The sequence below is a fragment of the Panulirus ornatus genome, chromosome 52 (assembly GCF_036320965.1).
Source record: "Panulirus ornatus isolate Po-2019 chromosome 52, ASM3632096v1, whole genome shotgun sequence".
Taxonomy (NCBI): domain Eukaryota; kingdom Metazoa; phylum Arthropoda; class Malacostraca; order Decapoda; family Palinuridae; genus Panulirus; species Panulirus ornatus.
In genome coordinates this window covers 13,025,046-13,045,513 of record NC_092275.1, presented here as the reverse complement: position 1 = coordinate 13,045,513, position 20,468 = coordinate 13,025,046, and the positions used below count along the sequence as shown (strand labels likewise).

Sequence of the window (20,468 nt, the reverse complement as noted above, 5' to 3'; positions counted from 1 at the left end):
GACGTGTATGTATATACGTATGTATGTGGGTGGGTTGAGCCATTCTTTCATCTGTTTCCTTGCGCTACCTCGCTAACGCGGGCGACAGCAACACAGTATAATAAATGAATAGATGAATAAATTAAATGAATAAATGAAATACATTATACAACTGCTCAGGCCTGAGGTGCTTGTCAGCCACGAGTTTTGCAGTTTCGTCCACACACTCGGCAGCTCCGTGGTTTGCAGACCGTTTTTTTCGCACACATTATTTATGGAAATTCCATGACACTTCTTGATTCTTTGAATCCATCCTTCACCATAGTCACACTCATGTTGTAATTTAAGTTCTTTATGGAACAACTTAGCCTGGTCCATTATCATGCTATCTGACAAGACCACTCCATCATTCCGACGCTGTCGAAACCATTCCATCATCACTCTATCGTGCTCAGTACTCTTACCATCTTTCATAGTTTTTGTAATCGTCATTTGCTTCTTGGAATCAGTGTCTGGATAGAATTTCAATATTTTCTCCCTTTGCTTTTTTATATCATAAATAGTTGATGAACCAATACTGTAGATGTCACACAGCTCATGCACTGAAACACCATGGTCCATTTTTTCAACAGTTTTATTTTGTCTTGGATCGATATGGACTGTTGTTTGCGTTTGACACCATGACTGACACTCTCATATGTCTTAGAAGCCATAGCTAGGATTAAATTTAAGCAAAATAAGCTAAGAACCTCACAGAATTGCGGTACCACCACCGTATGCAGTGTAAAGAATGTAAATAAGTGTACCCTACACACAACCCCATCTGTGGCCGCTCAGTAAACTAGTCCGGTGGCCGTGGTAATTTCAAGTTCTCACGTAATTTTGTCTGGGCTAAGGGAGGTGCTCAACCATCAGTTGCTGGAAAATCAATGGTGTACCTGTATATGAAAACTACAGAGAGACCTTTTAACATAGCCTGGTATTACATATTTGTTAACTGATATGAATTGAATATTCATTTAGAAAATAAAAATTTATATGATGTTCATTAAAAAACAAAAATTTAAAAATATAGAAAACTTAGAATAAGAACCAACAAATACATAAGCAGTTACCTTTGTTTACATTCTCTCAACCATTTGTGTACAGCCTGCCATAATTTGCATCAGTTCAGTCTCGCTCTCATTTTATCTATCTCTTATGTGTATTTAGAGAAAATTTTAAACCCACTATATCTGGAAAATGGCTTGCAAGTGCGAGTTTCGGTAAAGCATCGTAAGATGCCCGGGAAAGTGATTATAATAGACTTGAAGATGCAAGTGATACTCATGGTTGAGGCAGGTGAGCATCAGCCTCATGTAGGTCAGTCACTTGGATTAGCTTCTACCATTAAAAGGATACTTCATAACAGCAATAAGATAAAAAGAACAAGCCAGTCCACCACATCCTATGTTGCAGTGAATTTTCCCCACACAGGGAATAAACATCTGGAGACAATGGGGAGCAAGCCAGTTAGGTGTAGGTGCACTGTCAGAGCACAGCAGCAGTGATCGACATCACTAGAAGCCTCAACAAAGATGTGAATGTTGATTGAATTTAGATTCGTTTAGCATTTATACTAACAATGTCTGCATTTTATCTATAAAACACCAAAATAACATCTGCAGAGCCATAACTATAACGGGAGGAAGGCTTTCTGTAATACAGTTGTAAGTAATAACACTATGAGGAACACATCCCATAGGCATTATGTTGTAATGACCCCTTTTAACAGGTTCTCTAGAACACATCTTGTCTTTTATAAGAAGTCTGTGGGAGAATCTTTTGTTATGTGATTAAGAAGAAACTTCTGTCATTTGGCCCCATTATTGTGAACTTTGCTGTCATTGCAAAGTCCTTAGATAATGTCATTTGATTAATGTTTGAGGACTCCATCTTAGAAGGCAGTTCTCAAGATTATGTATTCATTTAACGTTTTGTTACAGTATATGAGTGATTGTATGATGCATGGTTGATGGAACAGCATCGAAAAAACATCACAGCATTTTCAAAGAATACAATCACTCCATCTCCACCTGTATCATCTGACTCCTTACTTCTGTCTTACAAGACCACCTCAGCTCCTCTACTTCTGCTTATGTTTTCACCTCTTAACTCTTCCATCACCTCCCTCTGCTGCCTTTGTTTCCACCTCAGCAACTTTACCATATGCCTCACTAGTGTTCTATATTTCCATCTCTATCTCATCATGCAAATATGCCTCCCACCTTCCCTCATTTTTGATTTCATTCATTCATTCTCATTAGTTTTTTCTTTCATTTCCTTAGTTAATCTTTATTTCAATTTAGGTACAGGAAGTATTTAAGTATTTTTTGGAGTATTTATAGTTTATTTATTGACAACTTTGGCATATGATCCCTTTTTCTCCTTTTTAGATGTAATTTTGTCTAACTCTAGTCATTCATGAACCTGTCAGTCACTAACCCTACAGATAATCACAGGCAGGTTAGACTTAGGTGATGGAACTGAGGAAGATACACTGATTGAAGAAGCAAAACTGTAGAGATAAGGAAAATTTTGTGGCGGATGGCAGTCAGTTTGAAAGACTTTAGATCCATGTGGCAAGAAATAGGTATTTTTGTGTTGTGGTAGGCACAAACATCACCCATGAAGTACAAAAAAATGATAAAGATTATAGTTGGAGAGAGGCAGCCTTGGACTTTTTGGCTTGAGAGGGATGAAAATTGGGTGAGGATGTACATATGGTGTTTAATGGGGGTTATGGGGTTTACTTGATTATGTAACTATCACCTTTTAAGACACATTATCCTGTGGATGTTTTAGTCTTCATTTTTATTTTTGCCATGAGGTATCTATGTATTTTAGTAGATAAGTAGCAGGATCAGTTGTTCTTCAGTTTCCCATTTATGTCTGTTTCTGATGCCCATTCCCTCTGGGAACACCCATCAAGGGGATGGCCACAGCAGTAGAGTTTCCACTTATCTTGTCCTTACATGCCTCCCTTGTGTACATCATTCCATGCATTTTTCCACCATTTCTTTCCCTCCAGTACTCTTCCACTCTGTTTACCCATGTCTTACTTTATACTGTTAGTTTGATTAATGATCATATCAATATTTTCATTTTAGAAATGGCATTTAGAATTCTGATTATGGAAGTATATCTTGTTTTGTGGTTTTCTTTTCCAGTACTCCTTTAAAAAACATGAGGCCCGACTCCTGCAAAGGAGAAACCCTATCTTACCATTTGATGATATCCTTCCAGTTGAGAGATTGTCACAGAAACATGATGCATCACTCTTTTGCCTTGCAACACACTCAAAGAAAAGGCCAAACAATATTATTTTAGGTATGTTGAATTTATTACCTTATAAGTATAATCCTCAAAGGTTCTAAATATAGAGAGATTAGGGTAAACCAGTAAACAGTTGGTGGGGTTTGGCTGTGGATGGGGGTCTGGTTTTGGCACAGTATACAAGATAGTATGGATGTGAGCAAAGGAGGCTATACTTTGTTTCTGGAACTACCTGGTTAATGTGGGAAAAATGGCAAAGTTTGGAAAAATGTGTAAGCTTGACCTCATTTACCCAGAGAAGGATTACACTAGTTGGAAGATAAGCTAGAACAATAAGTATTAATTGGAGTTGTACAGAATTATAACACAACTTACTTTTGAGGAGTGCACCATATGGTCTAACTTGTTAAAAGATATGGCAAGTGAAAAAAGCTTTAGAAGAAAGGAAAAAGGGCATGCAGCATTTTTTAATTTAGAAAGTGCGTAAGATAGAGGGAATAAAAGAAGTTCTTTTGGAAGTTCTGTCTATATGATATAGCATGCATGAATTTTGAATACTGTTGAGATGCTTTATAATGGAAATTTGTAATATGAGAGTCAATAGTGGAATGAGTTGTTTGAAATAAATGTGGGAGTGTGAGTTTACTGTTACCATGGTAGTTTCTTTTTCCTAGGATGGGGCATGATGAGATGAAACTGAGCTCGGATGAAAGGAGTGTTCTACTGAACCATGGTAAACAGTGGAAGTAACCACACTTGTATGCAGATGATGCTTTACTGTTAATTGAATTAATGATGTATGAAATGGGGTCACTTTGATGATACATTTAGGGGATGATGCTCTAATGGAATGTGGGTAAAAGTAGAACTTTGGTTTTTGAAACATATGGGATATCACACAGTATTATCTGTATGAATGGTGAAGAATTGGATGCTGTGGATGAGTTCAGATGTTTGTAAGTAAAGTTTGGTAAGGATGGGATTGGGAAAGTTTATGTTAAGAGCAGAGTTCTTACAAAGGAACATGCTGATTGAAAAAGTGAGAAGCACCTATATATTAGTGTGGAGGTCTTTCACTTCATCATACTGGGCATGAGTTGAGGATGCACATGAGTGATTTGAGAGGGTTTGTGCACCTGACCTACTTTATGGACTGGGGGTTGGGGGGATTAATGATGATAGATACATAGGTAGGTAGATAGATAAATAGAGAGTGTTATAAGAGAAAGTTAAGAGTAAATGTGAATAAAAGGTTTTGCAGTGAAAAGAGACAGTTTATTTGGAATGTGAGTTTAAATGGAGAGAACTTAGAGGATATGGAGTGTTTTAGATGCCTGGTAGTGAATATGGCACCAAATGGAATCATGTTAGCTGAAGTGAGCAATGGGATTGGTGATGGGGGGCAAACGTCTTGGGTGCATTGAGGAATGTGGGAAAAGAGAGGTCTCTCTTTATGAAGGCAAAGATAGGCATGTTTGGTTGTGTAGTAGTCCTGTTGGTGCTGTATGGATGTGGTGATAAGGGCCTTAGACAAAAATGTAAAGAACAGTGAATGTGTTAGAAATTAAATGTTTGTGGAAAGTATGTTGTGTGAGGAGGCTTGATCAAATAAGGAGTTATAGGATAAAATAGAGGTGTGGTTGTAAGAGGAGTATGTATGGGAGTTGAAGAGGGTATGCTGAAGTGCTTTGGACAAATAGTGAGGATAGGAGAGGAAAGGATGACTAAGAGGGTATACACACTAAAGTGAAAGGAACAGGAGTGAAAGATGCTTTCAAGGCTCAGGGCCTGAACATGAAAGAGGATTCAAGGCATGTGATTTACAGAGGATGCCATGTCATTAGGCTGAACCAGGGTATATGAAGTGGTTGGGGAAAAGTACAGAAAGGTCTTTGGGGGCTGTTTTCAGTCCATTGTACGCAAAAGCTGGAGAATGGATGTGAGCAAATGATGCCATTTCTTTGTTCTTGGAACTGCTTCACTAAAACAGGAAATGGCAAACATCTGTGAGTAAAGATATATAAATACATGGTTAGTTCAACAGCTAGAGACTGCGTGTGAATGAATGTGGCCTTTTTTGTCTGTTTCTGGCGTTGCCTCGCTGGTGGATGCTATTTTGTGTGTGGCGGGATGGCAACGGGAATGGATGAAGGCAGCAAGTATGGATATGTACGTGTGTATGTATTGGAAAGGATTACAATTTTGTACGTGATCAAGTATATTCCTGAGTCCACGGGGAAAATGAAACACAATAAGTTCCCAAGTGCACTTTAGTGTAATAGTCACATCATCAGGGGAAATACAAGAAAGAAATATAAGTCTTGATATACAATAAAGAGACGTAGCTAGGATGCCATTTGGTAAACAAGTGATTGTCCAAGACAGACAACGAGTATATCATAAACTTAGTATTTGGACAAGAAGGGGAATTGTTTACAATTTTTATCAACAATAAAGCTATCCAATTTGTATATACCTTCACTAATATTAAGATTATAATTCTTTGTGTAGTTATGATAGAAGATTCAATGATATTTCTCATGGTACTGGAGTTAGAGTTAATAACTGAGATGGCATTACTCCAGTCAGTACAATGACCATAGTTTTTAATGTGATTAAACAAGGCATATATTTCTTGTCCTGCTCTTATACTATGTTTATGTTGCTTAAGTCTAACAGAAAGATCCTTCCCAGTCTGCTCAACATACAACTTATCACAGTTTCTACATGGCACTTTATAGATGCATCCAGGAGAATTTTCTGGTGAGTTGTTGATTAAGATATTCTTCATAGTATTGTTGTTGCTAAGGGCAACATTTACATTAAAGGATTTAAATAACATGGGAAGTAAAAAAATTATAATTGTGTACGTGTAGGAAGAGAGGAAAGTGATTGGTTCTCAGTGAATGTTGGTTTGCGGCTGGGGTGCATGATGTCTCCATGGTTGTTTAATTTGTTCATGGATGGGGTTGTTAGGGAGGTGAATGCAAGAGTTTTGGAAAGAGGGGCAAGTATGCAGTAGTGGTTCCAACAATGTTACATGGTTGCGAGGAGTGGGCTATAGATAGAGTTGTGCGGAGGAGGGTGGATGTGCTGGAAATGAGATGTTTGAGGACAATATGTGGTGTGAGATGGTTTGATTGAGTAAGTAATGAAAGGGTGAGAGAGATGTGTGGTAATAGAGTGTGGTTGAGAGAGCAGAAGAAGGTGTTTTGAAATGGTTTGGTCACATGCAGAGAATGAGTGAGGAAAGATTGACCAAGACGATATATGTGTTAGAGGTGGAGGGAACAAGGAGAAGTGGGAGACCAAATTGGAGGTGGAAAGATGGAGTGAAAAAGATTTTGTGTGATCGGGGCCTGAACATGCAGGAGGGTGAAAGGCATGCAAGGAATAGAGTGAATTGGAACGATGTAGTATACAGGGGTCGACGTGCTGTCAATAGATTGAATCAGGGCATGTGAAGCGTCTGGGGTAAACCATGGAAAGTTTTGTGGGGCCTGGATGTGGAAAGGGAGCTGTGGTTTCGGTGTATTATACATGACAGCTAGAGAGTGAGTGTGAACGAATGTGGCCTTTGTTGTCTTTTCCTAGCACTACCTCGCGCACATGCGGGGGGAGGGCGTTGTTATTTCATGTGTGGCGGGTTGGTGATGAGAACGAATAAGGGCAGACAGTGTGAATTATGTACAAGTGTATGTATGTATATGTCTGTGTGTGTATATATATGTATACGTTGAGATGTATAGGTATGTATATGTGCATGTGTGGATGTGTATGTATATACATGTGTATGTGGGTGGGTTAGGCCATTCTTTCGTCTGTTTCCTTGCGTTACCTCACTAATGTGAGAGACAGCGACAAAGTATAATGAATAAATAAATAAATATAGATAACTAAAAGATTCTTGGTGTCAATGGGAGGTTTGGGTTCAACTCTATAAAATGATTTCTTTGCTAACTTAAGGGATTTATCAATTTATAAATCATTGACAAATCCCTTAAGTTAGCAAGGAAATCATTTTATAGAGTTGAACCCAAACCTCCCATTGACACCAAGAATTTTTTTTTATTATTTTGCTTTGTCGCTGTCTCCCGCGTTAGCGAGATAGCACAAGGAAACAGACGAAAGAATGGCCCAACCCACCCTTATACACATGTATATACATACACGTCCACACACGCAAATATACATACCTATACATCAATGTATACATATATATACACACCCAGACATATACATATATACACATGTACATAATTCATACTGTCTGCCTTTATTCATTCCCATTGCCACCCCGCCACACATGAAATGACAACCCCCTCCTCCGCATGTGCGCGAGGGAGTGCTAGGAAAAGACAACAAAGGCCACATTCGTTCACACTCAAGTCTCTAGCTGTCATGCATAATGCACTGAAACCACAGCTCCCTTTCCACATCCAGGCCCCACACAACTTTCCATGGTTTACCCCAGACGCTTCACACACCCTGGTTCAATCCATTGACAGCATGTCGACCCCGGTATACCACATTGTTCCAATTCACCCTATTCCTTGCACGCCTTTCACCCTCCTGCATGCTCAGGCCCTGATCACTCAAAATCTTTTTCACTCCATCTTTCCTCCTCCAATTTGGTCTCCCACGTCTCCTCGTTCCCTCCACCTCTGACACATATATCCACTATGTCAATCTTTCCTCACTCATTCTCTCCATGTGACCAAACCATTTCAAAACACCCTCTTCTGCTCTCTCAACCACACTCTTTTTATTTCCACACATCTCTCTTACCCTATTATTACTTACTTGATCAAACCACCTCACACCACATATTGTCCTCAAACATCTCATTTCCAGCACATCCACCCTCCTCCGCTCAACTCTGTCTATAACCCACGCCTCGCAACCATACAACATTGTTGGAACGACTATTCCTTCAAACATACCCATTTTTGCTTTCCGAGATAATGTTCTCGACTTCCACACATTCTTCAACGCTCCCAGAACTTTCGCCCCACTCCCCCACCCTATGATTCACTTCCGCTTCCATGGTTCCATCCGCTGCCATATCCACTCCTAGATATCTAAAACACTTCACTTCCTCCAGTTTTTCTCCATTCAAACTTACCTCCCTATGGACTTGTCCCTCAACTCTACTGTACCTAATAACCTTGCTCTTATTCACATTTACTCTCAGCTTTCTTCTTTCATACACTACCAAACTCAGTCACCAGCTTCTGCAGTTTCTCACACGAATCAGCCACCAGTGCTGTATCATCAGCGAACAACAACTGACTCACTTCCCAAGCTCTCTCATCCACAACATATTGCATACTTTCCCCTATTTCCAAAACTCTTGCATGCACCTCCCTAACAACCCTAATCATAAACAAATTAAACAACCATGGAGACATCATGCACCCCTGCCACAAACCAACATTCACTGAGAACCAATCACTTTTCTCTCTCCCTACACATACACATGACTTACATCCTCGATAAAAACTTTTCACTGCTTCTAACAACTTGCCCCCACACCATATATTCTTAGTACCTTCCACAGAGCATCTCTATCAACTATATCATATGCCTTCTCCAGATCCATAAATGCTTCATACAAATCCTTTTGCATTTCTAAGTATTTCTCACATACATTCTTCAAAGCAAACACCTGATCCACACATCCTCTACCACTTCTGAAACCACGCTGCTTTTCCCCAATCAATACCAAGAATCTTTATCAATTGATAAATCCTTTAAGTTAGCAAAGAAATCATTTTATAGGGTTTAAACCAAACCTCCCATTGATACTAAGAATCTTTTAGTTCTCCCTTTTGATAATGATTTTACTTTACTTCCCACGTTGCTTAAATCCTTAAATGTAAATGTTGCCTTCAGCAACAATGATACTATAATGAATATGTTAATCAACAACTCACCAGAAAATTCTCCCAGATATATCTGTAAAGTGCTACGTAGAAATTATGATAAGTTTTATGTTGAGCAGACTGGTAAGGATCTTTCTGTTATTGAATACACAAAGAATTATAACCTTAATATTAGTGAAGGTATATACAAATTGGATAGCTTTATTGTTGATAAAATTTGTAAACAATTCCCCATCTTGTCCACATAATAGGACTTTGATAGGCTCGTTGTCTGTCTTGGACAACCGCTTGTTTACCAAATGACATCCTAGCTACATCTCTTTGTTGTGTATCAACTGACTTATATTTCTTAATTGTATCTTCCCTGATGATGTGATTATTATACTAAAATGCACTTGGGAACTTATTGTGTTTCATTTTCCCTGTGGACTCATAGGAATGTGTATATATGTATATGTACGTATAAGTTAAGATGTATATGTATGTATTTGTGCGTGTGTGGGCGTTTATGTATATACATGTATATATGGGTGGATTGGGCCATTCCTTGTGCTACGTCACTAACGCAGGAGATAGCAGTTAAGTATGATAAATAGAAATGAATAGTTAGATTGAAAAGATATATCTTAAAATGTTGGTAGCATAGTTTCAGTCTGTTACATAATCTCTTTTAGGAGAATATAAAAGTTTTTGCTGAACATTCCTAATTGGATTTCTATAGATGGTACTATGCCAAGCTTAACCAATGTGCTTCTCAAAAATGACTATTTTTTCCATAAATCTTTACATGATATATCACTATTACTACTATTTTTTCCATAAATCTTTACATGATATATCACTATTACTAACGATACTCATTGTATCTATACATGTTCATTATCCAGGGCGAATGTTTGACCATCATCTTTTAGATATGGTGGAACTTGGGATAGAAAATTACAAAGGGCTTAATGAATTCAAAAATGCCAAGATATCCTCTGGTACCAAGCCTTGCCTGGTCTTCTGTGGTACTGACTTTGAAGACGTGGCTGAGTACAGGAGACTGAAAAACCTCTTGATAGACTTTTTCCGAGGTGTAGAAGCAACAGAAATACGGTTGCACGGCTTTGAGCATGCATTCCAGTTTACAGCATTTGAAGGGAAAATACTCATCAGAAGTTACAGGTAGGGTTTGATGTAACTCGGTAATTCTGTTTTTAACAGTTTTATGGAGTCAAGTTCTTATAATCTTACTTGATATAATCAGGTGTTATATTAATGTGATCATTTGTTCATTTTGTGAATCCATATCATATTTATGCATAGCTTTTGCAAACCATGTGATCACTGTAGGCATAACAAGGAGTAAAAATGTTACAAGATGGTAGGAAAACAAGTAAAAATATAAAGAAATAAATTGCATAGTTAAGATTTCCATCACAGTATAAGAATAAGTAATATAATATAGTTGAATATTTGCTTATGTGTCATATAACCATAAAGTAGGCATAACAAGGAATAAGAATGTTACAAGATGGCAGGAAAACAAGTAAAAATATAAAGAAATAAATTGCATAGTTAAGATTTCCATCACAGTACAGTACAAGAATAAGGAATGTAATATAGGTGAAGATTTGATTATATGCCATATAACCATAAAGTGGAGTGGAAATTATTATAAAACAGTGTAAGTTTGTTTTATGAGGGGAGAGGCCACAGGTCAAGGACATCTCTGAAAACAATATATGCAGTAAGAATTACAGTTACTTAGCTGATTGAGTGCCTTTGTCTTCCATTGTGCATAACAATGACCCATGCCAAACCTTTACATTGGAATTGGTTGTCTTCTTGTCTCTCACTGTCTTTTTTTTACTTCATAACTTTTTAATGTAGTTTATACTTAGAAGCTAATATATTTTCATGATGACATTCTTAAGAAATACAATGGTGGTCTTATGTTATTTTTTTTATACAAATTTTCTGTTCTGTGATTTCCTACATTCTGTCTTTGTATTTATATTTCTGATGTCTGTTCCTTTTGGGAACTCTCTCAAGGGGTTGGACAAGGCAAAAGAGTCTTCATAACTGGTTGACTGTGGTGCCACTTCTTAGCATTTAGTGTCTTATCCTTAACAGGCCACTGATAGAGGAACTCTTGAGCAGTTTTCAGTTGCTCCTACCGACTACTTCTACCTAATGTTCCAGACTACTACTTGAACCCACCCTATGTTCTACCTACTACATCTTTTTATTGCTCCTACTATTTTGCAAAAAGGCAAGGCTAGTGCATAGTGCTCACTGCAGGAAAATCTATATTTATGAAGGGTAAATAAGGGTAAATAAAGTGCGTAAGACAAGGGAGCAAATGGGAACTTCAGTGAAGGGCGCAAATGGGGAGGTGATAACAAGTAGTGGTGATGTGAGAAGGAGATGGAGTGAGTATTTTGAAGGTTTGTTGAATGTGTTTGATGATAGAGTGGCAGATATAGGGTGTTTTGGTCGAAGTGGTGTGCAAAGTGAGAGGGTTAGGGAAAATGATTTGGTAAACAGAGAAGAGGTAGTAAAAGCTTTGCGGAAGATGAAAGCCGGCAAGGCAGCAGGTTTGGATGGTATTGCAGTGGAATTTATTAAAAAAGGGGGTGACTGTATTGTTGACTGGTTGGTAAGGTTATTTAATGTATGTATGACTCATGGTGAGGTGCCTGAGGATTGGCGGAATGCGTGCATAGTGCCATTGTACAAAGGCAAAGGGGATAAGAGTGAGTGCTCAAATTACAGAGGATAGGTATCCCTGGGGATAGGGGAGAAAGAATACTTCCCACGTATTCCCTGCGTGTCGTAGAAGGCGACTAAAAGGGGAGGGAGCGGGGGGCTGGAAATCCTCCCCTCTCGTTTTTTTTTTATTTTCCAAAAGAAGGAACAGAGAACGAGGCCAGGTGAGGATATTCCCTCAGAGGCCCAGTCCTCTGTTCTTAACGCTACCTTGCTAATGCGGGAAATGGCAAATAGTATGAAAGAAAGAAAGAAGAAGTTTGTTGAGTATTCCTGGTAAATTATATGGGAGGATATTGATTGAGAGGATGAAGGCATGTACAGAGCATCAGATTGGGGAAGAGCAGTGTGGTTTCAGAAGTGGTAGAGGATGTGTGGATCAGGTGTTTGCTTTGAAGAATGTATGTGAGAAATACTTAGAAAAGCAAATGGATTTGTATGTAGCATTTATGGATCTGGAGAAGGCATATGATAGAGTTGATAGAGATGCTCTGTGGAAGGTATTAAGAATATATGGTGTGGGAGGCAAGTTGTTAGAAGCAGTGAAAAGTTTTTATCGAGGATGTAAGGCATGTGTACGTGTAGGAAGAGAGGAAAGTGATTGGTTCTCAGTGAATGTAGGTTTGCGGCAGGGGTGTGTGATGTCTCCATGGTTGTTTAATTTGTTTATGGATGGGGTTGTTAGGGAGGTGAATGCAAGAGTTTTGGAAAGAGGGGCAAGTATGAAGTCTGTTGGGGATGAGAGAGCTTGGGAAGTGAGTCAGTTGTTGTTCGCTGATGATACAGCGCTGGTGGCTGATTCATGTGAGAAACTGCAGAAGCTGGTGACTGAGTTTGGTAAAGTGTGTGAAAGAAGAAAGTTAAGAGTAAATGTGAATAAGAACAAGGTTATTAGGTACAGTAGGGTTGAGGGTCAAGTCAATTGGGAGGTGTTTGAATGGAGAAAAACTGGAGGAAGTGAAGTGTTTTAGATATCTGGGAGTGGATCTGGCAGCGGATGGAACCATGGACGCGGAAGTGGATCATAGGGTGGGGGAGGGGGCGAAAATTCTGGGAGCCTTGAAGAATGTTTGGAAGTCGAGGACATTATCTCGGAAAGGAAAAATGGGTATGTTTGAAGGAATAGTGGTTCCAACAATGTTGTATGGTTGCGAGGCGTGGGCTATGGATAGAGTTGTGCGCAGGAGGATGGATGTGCTGGAAATGAGATGTTTGAGGACAATGTGTGGTGTGAGGTGGTTTGATCGAGTAAGTAACGTAAGGGTAAGAGAGATGTGTGGAAATAAAAAGAGCGTGGTTGAGAGAGCAGAAGAGGGTGTTTTGAAATGGTTTGGGCACATGGAGAGAATGAGTGAGGAAAGATTGACCAAGAGGATATATGTGTCGGAGGTGGAGGGAACGAGGAGAAGAGGGAGACCAAATTGGAGGTGGAAAGATGGAGTGAAAAAGATTTTGTGTGATCGGGGCCTGAACATGCAGGAGGGTGAAAGGAGGCAAGGAATAGAGTGAATTGGAGCGATGTGGTATACAGGGGTTGACGTGCTGTCAGTGGATTGAATCAAGGCATGTGAAGCGTCCGGGGTAAACCATGGAAAAGCTGTGTAGGTATGTATATTTGCGTGTGTGGACGTATGTATATACATGTGTATGGGGGGGGGGTTGGGCCACTTCTTTCGTCTGTTTCCTTGCGCTACCTCGCAAACGCGGGAGACAGCGACAAAGTATAAAAAAAAAAAAAAATATATATATATATATATATATATATATATATATATATATATATATATATATTTTTTTTTTTTTTTTTTTTTTTTTATGTGGTATTGAATCGGGGCATGTGAAGTGTCTGGGGTAAACCATGGAAAGCTGTGTAGGTATGTATATTTGCGTGTGTGGATGTATGTATATACATGTGTATGGGGGTGGGTTGGGCCATTTCTTTCGTCTGTTTCCTTGCGCTACCTCGCAAACGCGGGAGACAGCGACAAAGCAAAAAAAAAAAAAATAAAATATATATATGTGTGTGTGTGTGTGTATACGTTGAGATGTTTAGGTATGTATATGTCCATCTGTGGATGTGTATGTATATACATGTATTTGTGGGTGGTTTGGGCCATTCTTTCATCTGTTTCCTTGCGCTACCTTGCTAACGCAGGAGACAGCAACAAAGTATAATAATAAAAATAACACTTAATCTCTGACCTCTGCATTAGTGAGGTAATGCAAGGTAACAGATGAAATGGCCCAACCCACCCACATAAACATGTATATATATAAACGCCCTCACACACACATATACATACTTCATACTTGCTGCCTTCATCCATTCTTGTCGCCACCGTGCCACACATATAGCTGGATGAATTTATTTTCATTATTATACTTAATCGCCATCTCCCACGTTAGTGAGGTAGCATAAGGAAACAGATAAAAGAATGGCCCAACCCACCCACATATACATGTATACATACATAAACGCGTATATACATAAACGCCCACACTCGCACAAATACATACATGTACATTTCAACGTATACATACACAGAAATACACATTTACATATTCATACTTGCTGCCTTCATCCATTCCCGTCACCACCCTGCCACACATGAAATACACACACACACACACCGTGCGCATGTGAGGTAGCGCTAGGAAAAGCCAAAAAAAGGCCACATTCGTTCACACTCAGTCTCTACCTGTTATGTGTAATGCACCAAAACCACAGCTCCCTTTCCACATCCAGGCCCCACAAAACTTTCCATGGTTTATCCCAGACTCTTCACATGCCCTGGCTCAATCCATTGACAGCACATCCACCCCCGGTATACCACATCGTTCCAATTCATTATTCCTTGCACTCCTTTCACCCTCCAATTTGGTCTCCTGTTTCTCGTTCCCTCTACCTCTGACACATGTATCCTCTTTGTCAATCTTTTCTGACTCCTTCTCTCCATGTGACCCAAACATTCAATACACCCTCTTTTGCTCTCTCAACCACACTCTTTTTATTACCACATATCTCTCTTACCCTTTCAATACTTACTCGATTACACCTCATGCTGTTCTCAGGCATTTCATTTCCAACCCTCCCTCATCCACCCTCCTCTGCATTACCGTATCTATAAGCCATGCCTCACAACCATATAACATTGTTGGAACCTCTATTCCTTCAAACATACCCATTTTTGCTCACCAAGATAGCATCCTTACCTTCCACACATTCTTCTATGCTCCCAGAGCCTTCGCCCCCTCCCCATCCTGTGACTCACTTCCGCTTCCATGGTTCCATCCGCTGCTAAATCCACTCCCAGAAATCTAAAACCTTCACTTCCTCCGCTTTTTCCCCATTCAAACTTACCTCTCAATTAACTTGTCCCTCAACCCTGCCGAACCTAATAACCTTGCTCTTATTCACATTCACTCTCAGCTTTCTTCTTTCACACACTTTACCAAACTCAGACATAAACTTCTGCAGTTTCTCACCTGAATCGGCCACTAGCGCTGTATCATCAGCTAACAACTAATTCACTTCCCAAGCCCTCTCATTCACAACAGACTGCATACTTGCCCCTATCTCCAAAACTCTTGCGTTCACCTCCCTAACCACCCCATCCATAAACAAACAACCATGGAGACATCACGCGCCCCTGCCGCAAACCGACATTCACTGGGAACCAATCACTCTCCTCTTTTCCTACTCATACACATGCCTTACATCCTTGGTAAAAACTTTTCACTGCTTCTAGCAAATTACTTCCCACACCATGTACTCTTAATACCTTCCACAAAGCATCTCTATCAACCCTATCATATGCCTTCTCCAGGTCCGTAAATGCTACATACAAATCCATCTGTTTTTCAAAGTATTTTTCACATACATTCTTCCAAGCAAACACCTGATCCACACGTCCTCTACTACTTCTGAAAACACTGCTCTTCCCCAATATGATGCTCTGTACGTGCCTTTACCCTCTCAATCAATACCCTCCTATATAATTTCCCAGGAATACTTGACAAGCTTATACCTCTGTTAAGTTGAACACTCACCATTATCCCCTTTGCCTTTATTTTCTTATAGTACTAAAAATTATCCAGGTGAAAGATGGGACAGGTTTGGCCAGATGGGTTGAGATGAATTGCATGTTGCTTATTAGTTCACTGTTTATACCAGAGCAAGGGTTAGATTACTCTTTCTTCAAATATTTTCACCTGCCTCATTCAGTTGGTAACTGTTAAGATGTTGGCAAGGTATAAGTTTTTGTTTTATTTTTTGTTTGGAAATATATTGTTGTTTAGATAAGTGAATCTTTACATGTTTGTCATATTTTTATTTTGAAGAATATTGCTAAAGAAATCTGACACAAGAATTCCTCGTGTGGAGTTGGAAGAAATAGGACCTTCAATGGCTCTACAGCTTAGAAGAAACAGATTTGCCTCGGAGGATTTGATGAAGAGGGCATGCAAACAACTTAAACCACCACAGGCAAGCTGTTTTGTTTTAAAATAATTCATTAGGAACTATCAGATTGATTGATATTTGGAGTAATAGTAAATATCCCAGCAGGGGAGAAAGAATACTCCCCACGCATTCCCTGCTTGTCGTAGAAGGCAACTAAAGGGGATGGAAGTGGGGGGGGGCTAGAAACCCTCCCCTTCTTGTATTTTAACTTTCTAAAACAGAAGAAAGAGTCATGCAGGGAGTGCTCATCCTCTTTGAAGGCTCTGATTGGGGTGTCTAAATGTGTGTGGATGTAACCAAGATGAGAAAAAAGGAGAGATAAGTAGTATGTTTGAGGAAAGGAACCTGGATGTTTTAAAACAGGCTCTCAGTGAAACGAAGCTCAAGGGTAAAGGGGAAGAGTGGTTTGGGAATGTCTTTGGAGTAAAGTCAGGTGAAAGGACAAGAGCAAAGGAAGGAGTAGCACTACTCCTGAAGCAGGAGTTGTGGGAGTATGTGATAGAGTGTAAGAAAGTAAACTCTAGATTGATATGGGTAAAACTGAAAGTGGATGGAGAGAGATGGGTGATTATTGGTGCTTATGCACCTGGTCACGAGAAGGAAGGTCATGAGAGGCAAATATTATGGGAGCAGCTGAGTGAGTGTGTTAGCAGCTTTGATGCACAAGACTGGGTTATAGTGATGGGTGATTTGAATGCAAAGGTGAGTAATGTGGCAGTTGAGGGTATAATTGGTGTACATGGGGTGGGTGTTCAGTGTTGTAAATGGAAATGGTGAAGAGCTTGTAGATTTGTGTGCTGAAAAAGGACTGGTGATTGGGAATACTTTGTTTAAAAAGAGAGATATACATTAGTATATGTAAGTAAGTAAGAGAGATGGTCAAAGAGCATTATTGGATTACATGTTAATTGATAGGCACACAAAAGAGATACTTTTGGATGTTAATGTGCCAAGAGGTGCAACTGGAGGGATGTCTGATCATTATCTTGTGGAGGTTTTCAGAAAAGAAGAGAGAATGTTGGGTTGAGGAGAGTGGTGAGATTCAGTGAGCTTGGAAAGGAGACTTGTGTGAGAAAGTACCAGGAGAGATTGAGTGCAGAATGGAGAAAGGTGAGAGCAAATGACGTAAGGGGAGTGGGGGAGGAATGGGATGTATTTAGCGAAGCAGTGATGGATTGTGCAAAAGATGCCTGTGGCATGAGAAAGGTGGGAGAGGGCAGATTAGAAAGGGTGATGAGGCATTTGGGCAATTTTTGCAGGGAAATAGTGCAAATGACTGGGAGATGTATGAAAGAAAGAGGCAAGAGGTCAAGAGAAAGGTACAAGAGGGGAAAAAGAGGGCAAATGAGAGTTGGGGTGAGAGAGTATCATTAAATTTTAGGGAAAATAAAAAGATCTCTTGGAAGGAGGTAAATAAAGTGCGGAAGACAAGAGAACAAATGGGAGTATTGGTGAAGGGGGCAAATTGGGAGGTGATAACAAGTAGTAGTGAAGTGAGAGGGAGATGGAGTGAGTATTTTGGAGGTTTGTTGAATGTGTGTGATGATAGAGTTGCAGATATAGGGTGTTTTGGTCGAGGTGGTGTGTGAAGTGAGGGGCTCAGGGAGAATGATTTGGTAAACGAAGAGGTAGTGAAAGCTTTGCGGAAGATGAAAGCCGGTAAGGCGGTGGGTTTGGATGGTATTGCTGTGGAATTTATTAAAAAAGGTGGTGACTGTTTTTGACTGGTCTGTGAGGATATTCACTGTTTATGTTGGTTCATGGTGAAGTGCCTGAGGATTGGCAGAATGCATGTATAGTACCATTGTACATAGGCAAAGGGGATAAAGGTGAGTGTTCAAATTGCAGGGAGATAAGTTTGTTGAGTATTCCTGGGAAATTATATGTGAGGGTATTGATTGAGAGGGTGAAGGCATGTACAGAGCATCAGATTGGGGAAGAGCAGTGTGGTTTCAGTAGTGATAGAGGATGTGTGGATCAGGTGTTTGCTTTGAAGAATGTATGTGAGAAATACTTAGAAAAGCAAATGGATTTGTATGTAGCATTTATGGATCTGGAGAAGGCATATGATAGAGGTGACAGAGATGCTCTGTGGAAGGTATTAAGAGTATATGGTGTGGGAGGTAAGTTGCTAGAAGCAGTGAAAAGTTTTTATCGAGGATGTAAGGCATGTGTACGAGTAGGAAGAAAGGAAGGTGATTGGTTCCCATTGAATGTCAGTTTGCGACAGGGGTGTGTTATGTCTCCATGGTTGTTTGTTTATGGATGGGGTTGTTAGGGAGGTGAATGCAAGTTTTAGAGAAAGGGGCAAGTATGCAGTCTGTTGTGAATGAGAGGGTTTGGGAAGCGAGTCAGTTGTTGTTCGCTGATGGTACAGTGCTGATGGCTGATTCGGGTGAGAAACTGCAGAAGTTGGTGACTGAGTTTGGTAAAGTTTGTGAAAGAAGAAAACTGAAGGCAGCATGTGTGAATATGTATACCACTTCATTCCAATTCACTCTCTTCCTTGCATGCCTTTCACCCTCCTGCATGTTCAGGCCCCAATCACTCAAAATCTTTTTCACTCCATCTTTCCACCTCCAGTTTGGTCTCCCACTTCTTGTTCCCTCCACCTCTGACACATATATCCTCTTTGTCAATCTTTCCTCACTCATTCTCTCCATGTGACCAAACCATTTCAAAACACCCTCTTCTGCTCTCTCAACCACACTCTTTTTATTACCACACATCTCTCTCACCCTTTCATTACTTACTCGATCAAACCACATATTGTCCTCAAACATCTCATTTCCAGCACATCCACCTTCCTCCGCACAACTCTGTCTATAGCCCATGCCTCGCAACCATATAACATTGCTGGAACCACTATTCCTTCAAACATACCCATTTTTGCTTTCCAAGATAACGTTCTCAACTTCCACACATTTTTCAATGTTCCCAGAACCTTCGCCCCCTCCCCCACCCTATGATTCACTTCCGCTTCCATGGTTCCATCTGCTGCCAAATCCACTCACAGATATCTAAAACACTTCTACCTCTAGTTTTTCTCCATTCAAACTTACCTCCCAGTTGACTTGACCCTCAACCCTACTTTACCTAATAACCTTGCTCTTATTCACATTTACTCTCAGCTTTCTTCTTTCACACACTTTACCAAACTCAGTCACCAGCTTCTGCAGTTTCTCACCTGAATCAGCCACCAGTGCTGTATCATCAGTGAACATACTGATAGATAAACTTTAACACAATAATCTATGTTTTCAGGCTAATAGAATGAAGAATATGAGTAAAGATGTTTTTGGTACCAAGCTTGGTCATGTGCACATGACAAAAGCAGGAAACCATGAATAATTGAATGATTATTTGTGGAGAATATTCATTTTGATTAGTAGAATGGAAGCTAAACTACCTGAAACTGAAGTGAAAATCATACATTTTCTGGAACTTGAGTGCTAATGACTGACTTTTTGATACTTTTGAATAATCAGTTGATCTGGAATTTCAAGGAGAAAGAAAAGAAATAAAATGCCATCAGGTCTTGTATGAAAAATGTTCTTTGTGAATTATCTACTGTATTTTGTAAGGTCTGGACATGTTGATAGATAAATTTTAACACAATAATCTATGTTTTCAGGCTAATAGAGTGAAGAATAAGAGCAAAGATGTTTTTGGTACCAAGCTTGGTCGTGTGCACATGAAAAAACAGGACTACCGTAAGTTACAAACACGTAAAATGAAGGGCCTGAAGAAAACGTCCCATGGTAAAAAGTTAAATCCCAAGAATTCATCTGGTGACGATGCTTTCACACCTGAGCCAGTGGCTATTGATCAGTAAAGTGGTAAATGGCATTTTAAATTGTTTTCTTTACTGCCTCAAGAGATTTCTTTGTATAAGTATTTCTGTAAGTTTGTATAAGGAAATGAATTGTTAATGAATGTGAAATATTTATAAAAATGATAAAAACTCTATTTCTTGCCCCCAGAAGTTTAGATCACACACACACACACACACACACACACACACACACACACACACACAACACACACACACACACACACACACAAAACATACA

The 20,468-nt window shown here is 39.6% G+C and overlaps 1 protein-coding gene across 2 annotated transcripts in view; it reads left to right on the top strand.

Moving 5' to 3' along the window:
* Non3 (Ribosome production factor 2-like protein Non3) overlaps positions 1-20,244 on the top strand; it is a 37,467-nt gene extending 17,223 nt beyond the window's left edge. For both annotated transcript variants that reach the window (XM_071692216.1, XM_071692215.1), the window contains exons 3-6: positions 3,189-3,348; positions 10,067-10,346; positions 16,275-16,419; positions 20,030-20,244. In XM_071692216.1, coding sequence (XP_071548317.1) covers positions 3,189-3,348; positions 10,067-10,346; positions 16,275-16,419; positions 20,030-20,230 — 786 coding nt within the window. In that variant the 3' untranslated portion in view covers positions 20,231-20,244. The remainder of the gene's footprint in view (positions 1-3,188; positions 3,349-10,066; positions 10,347-16,274; positions 16,420-20,029) is intronic.
* The last annotated feature ends 224 nt before the right edge of the window (positions 20,245-20,468 follow it).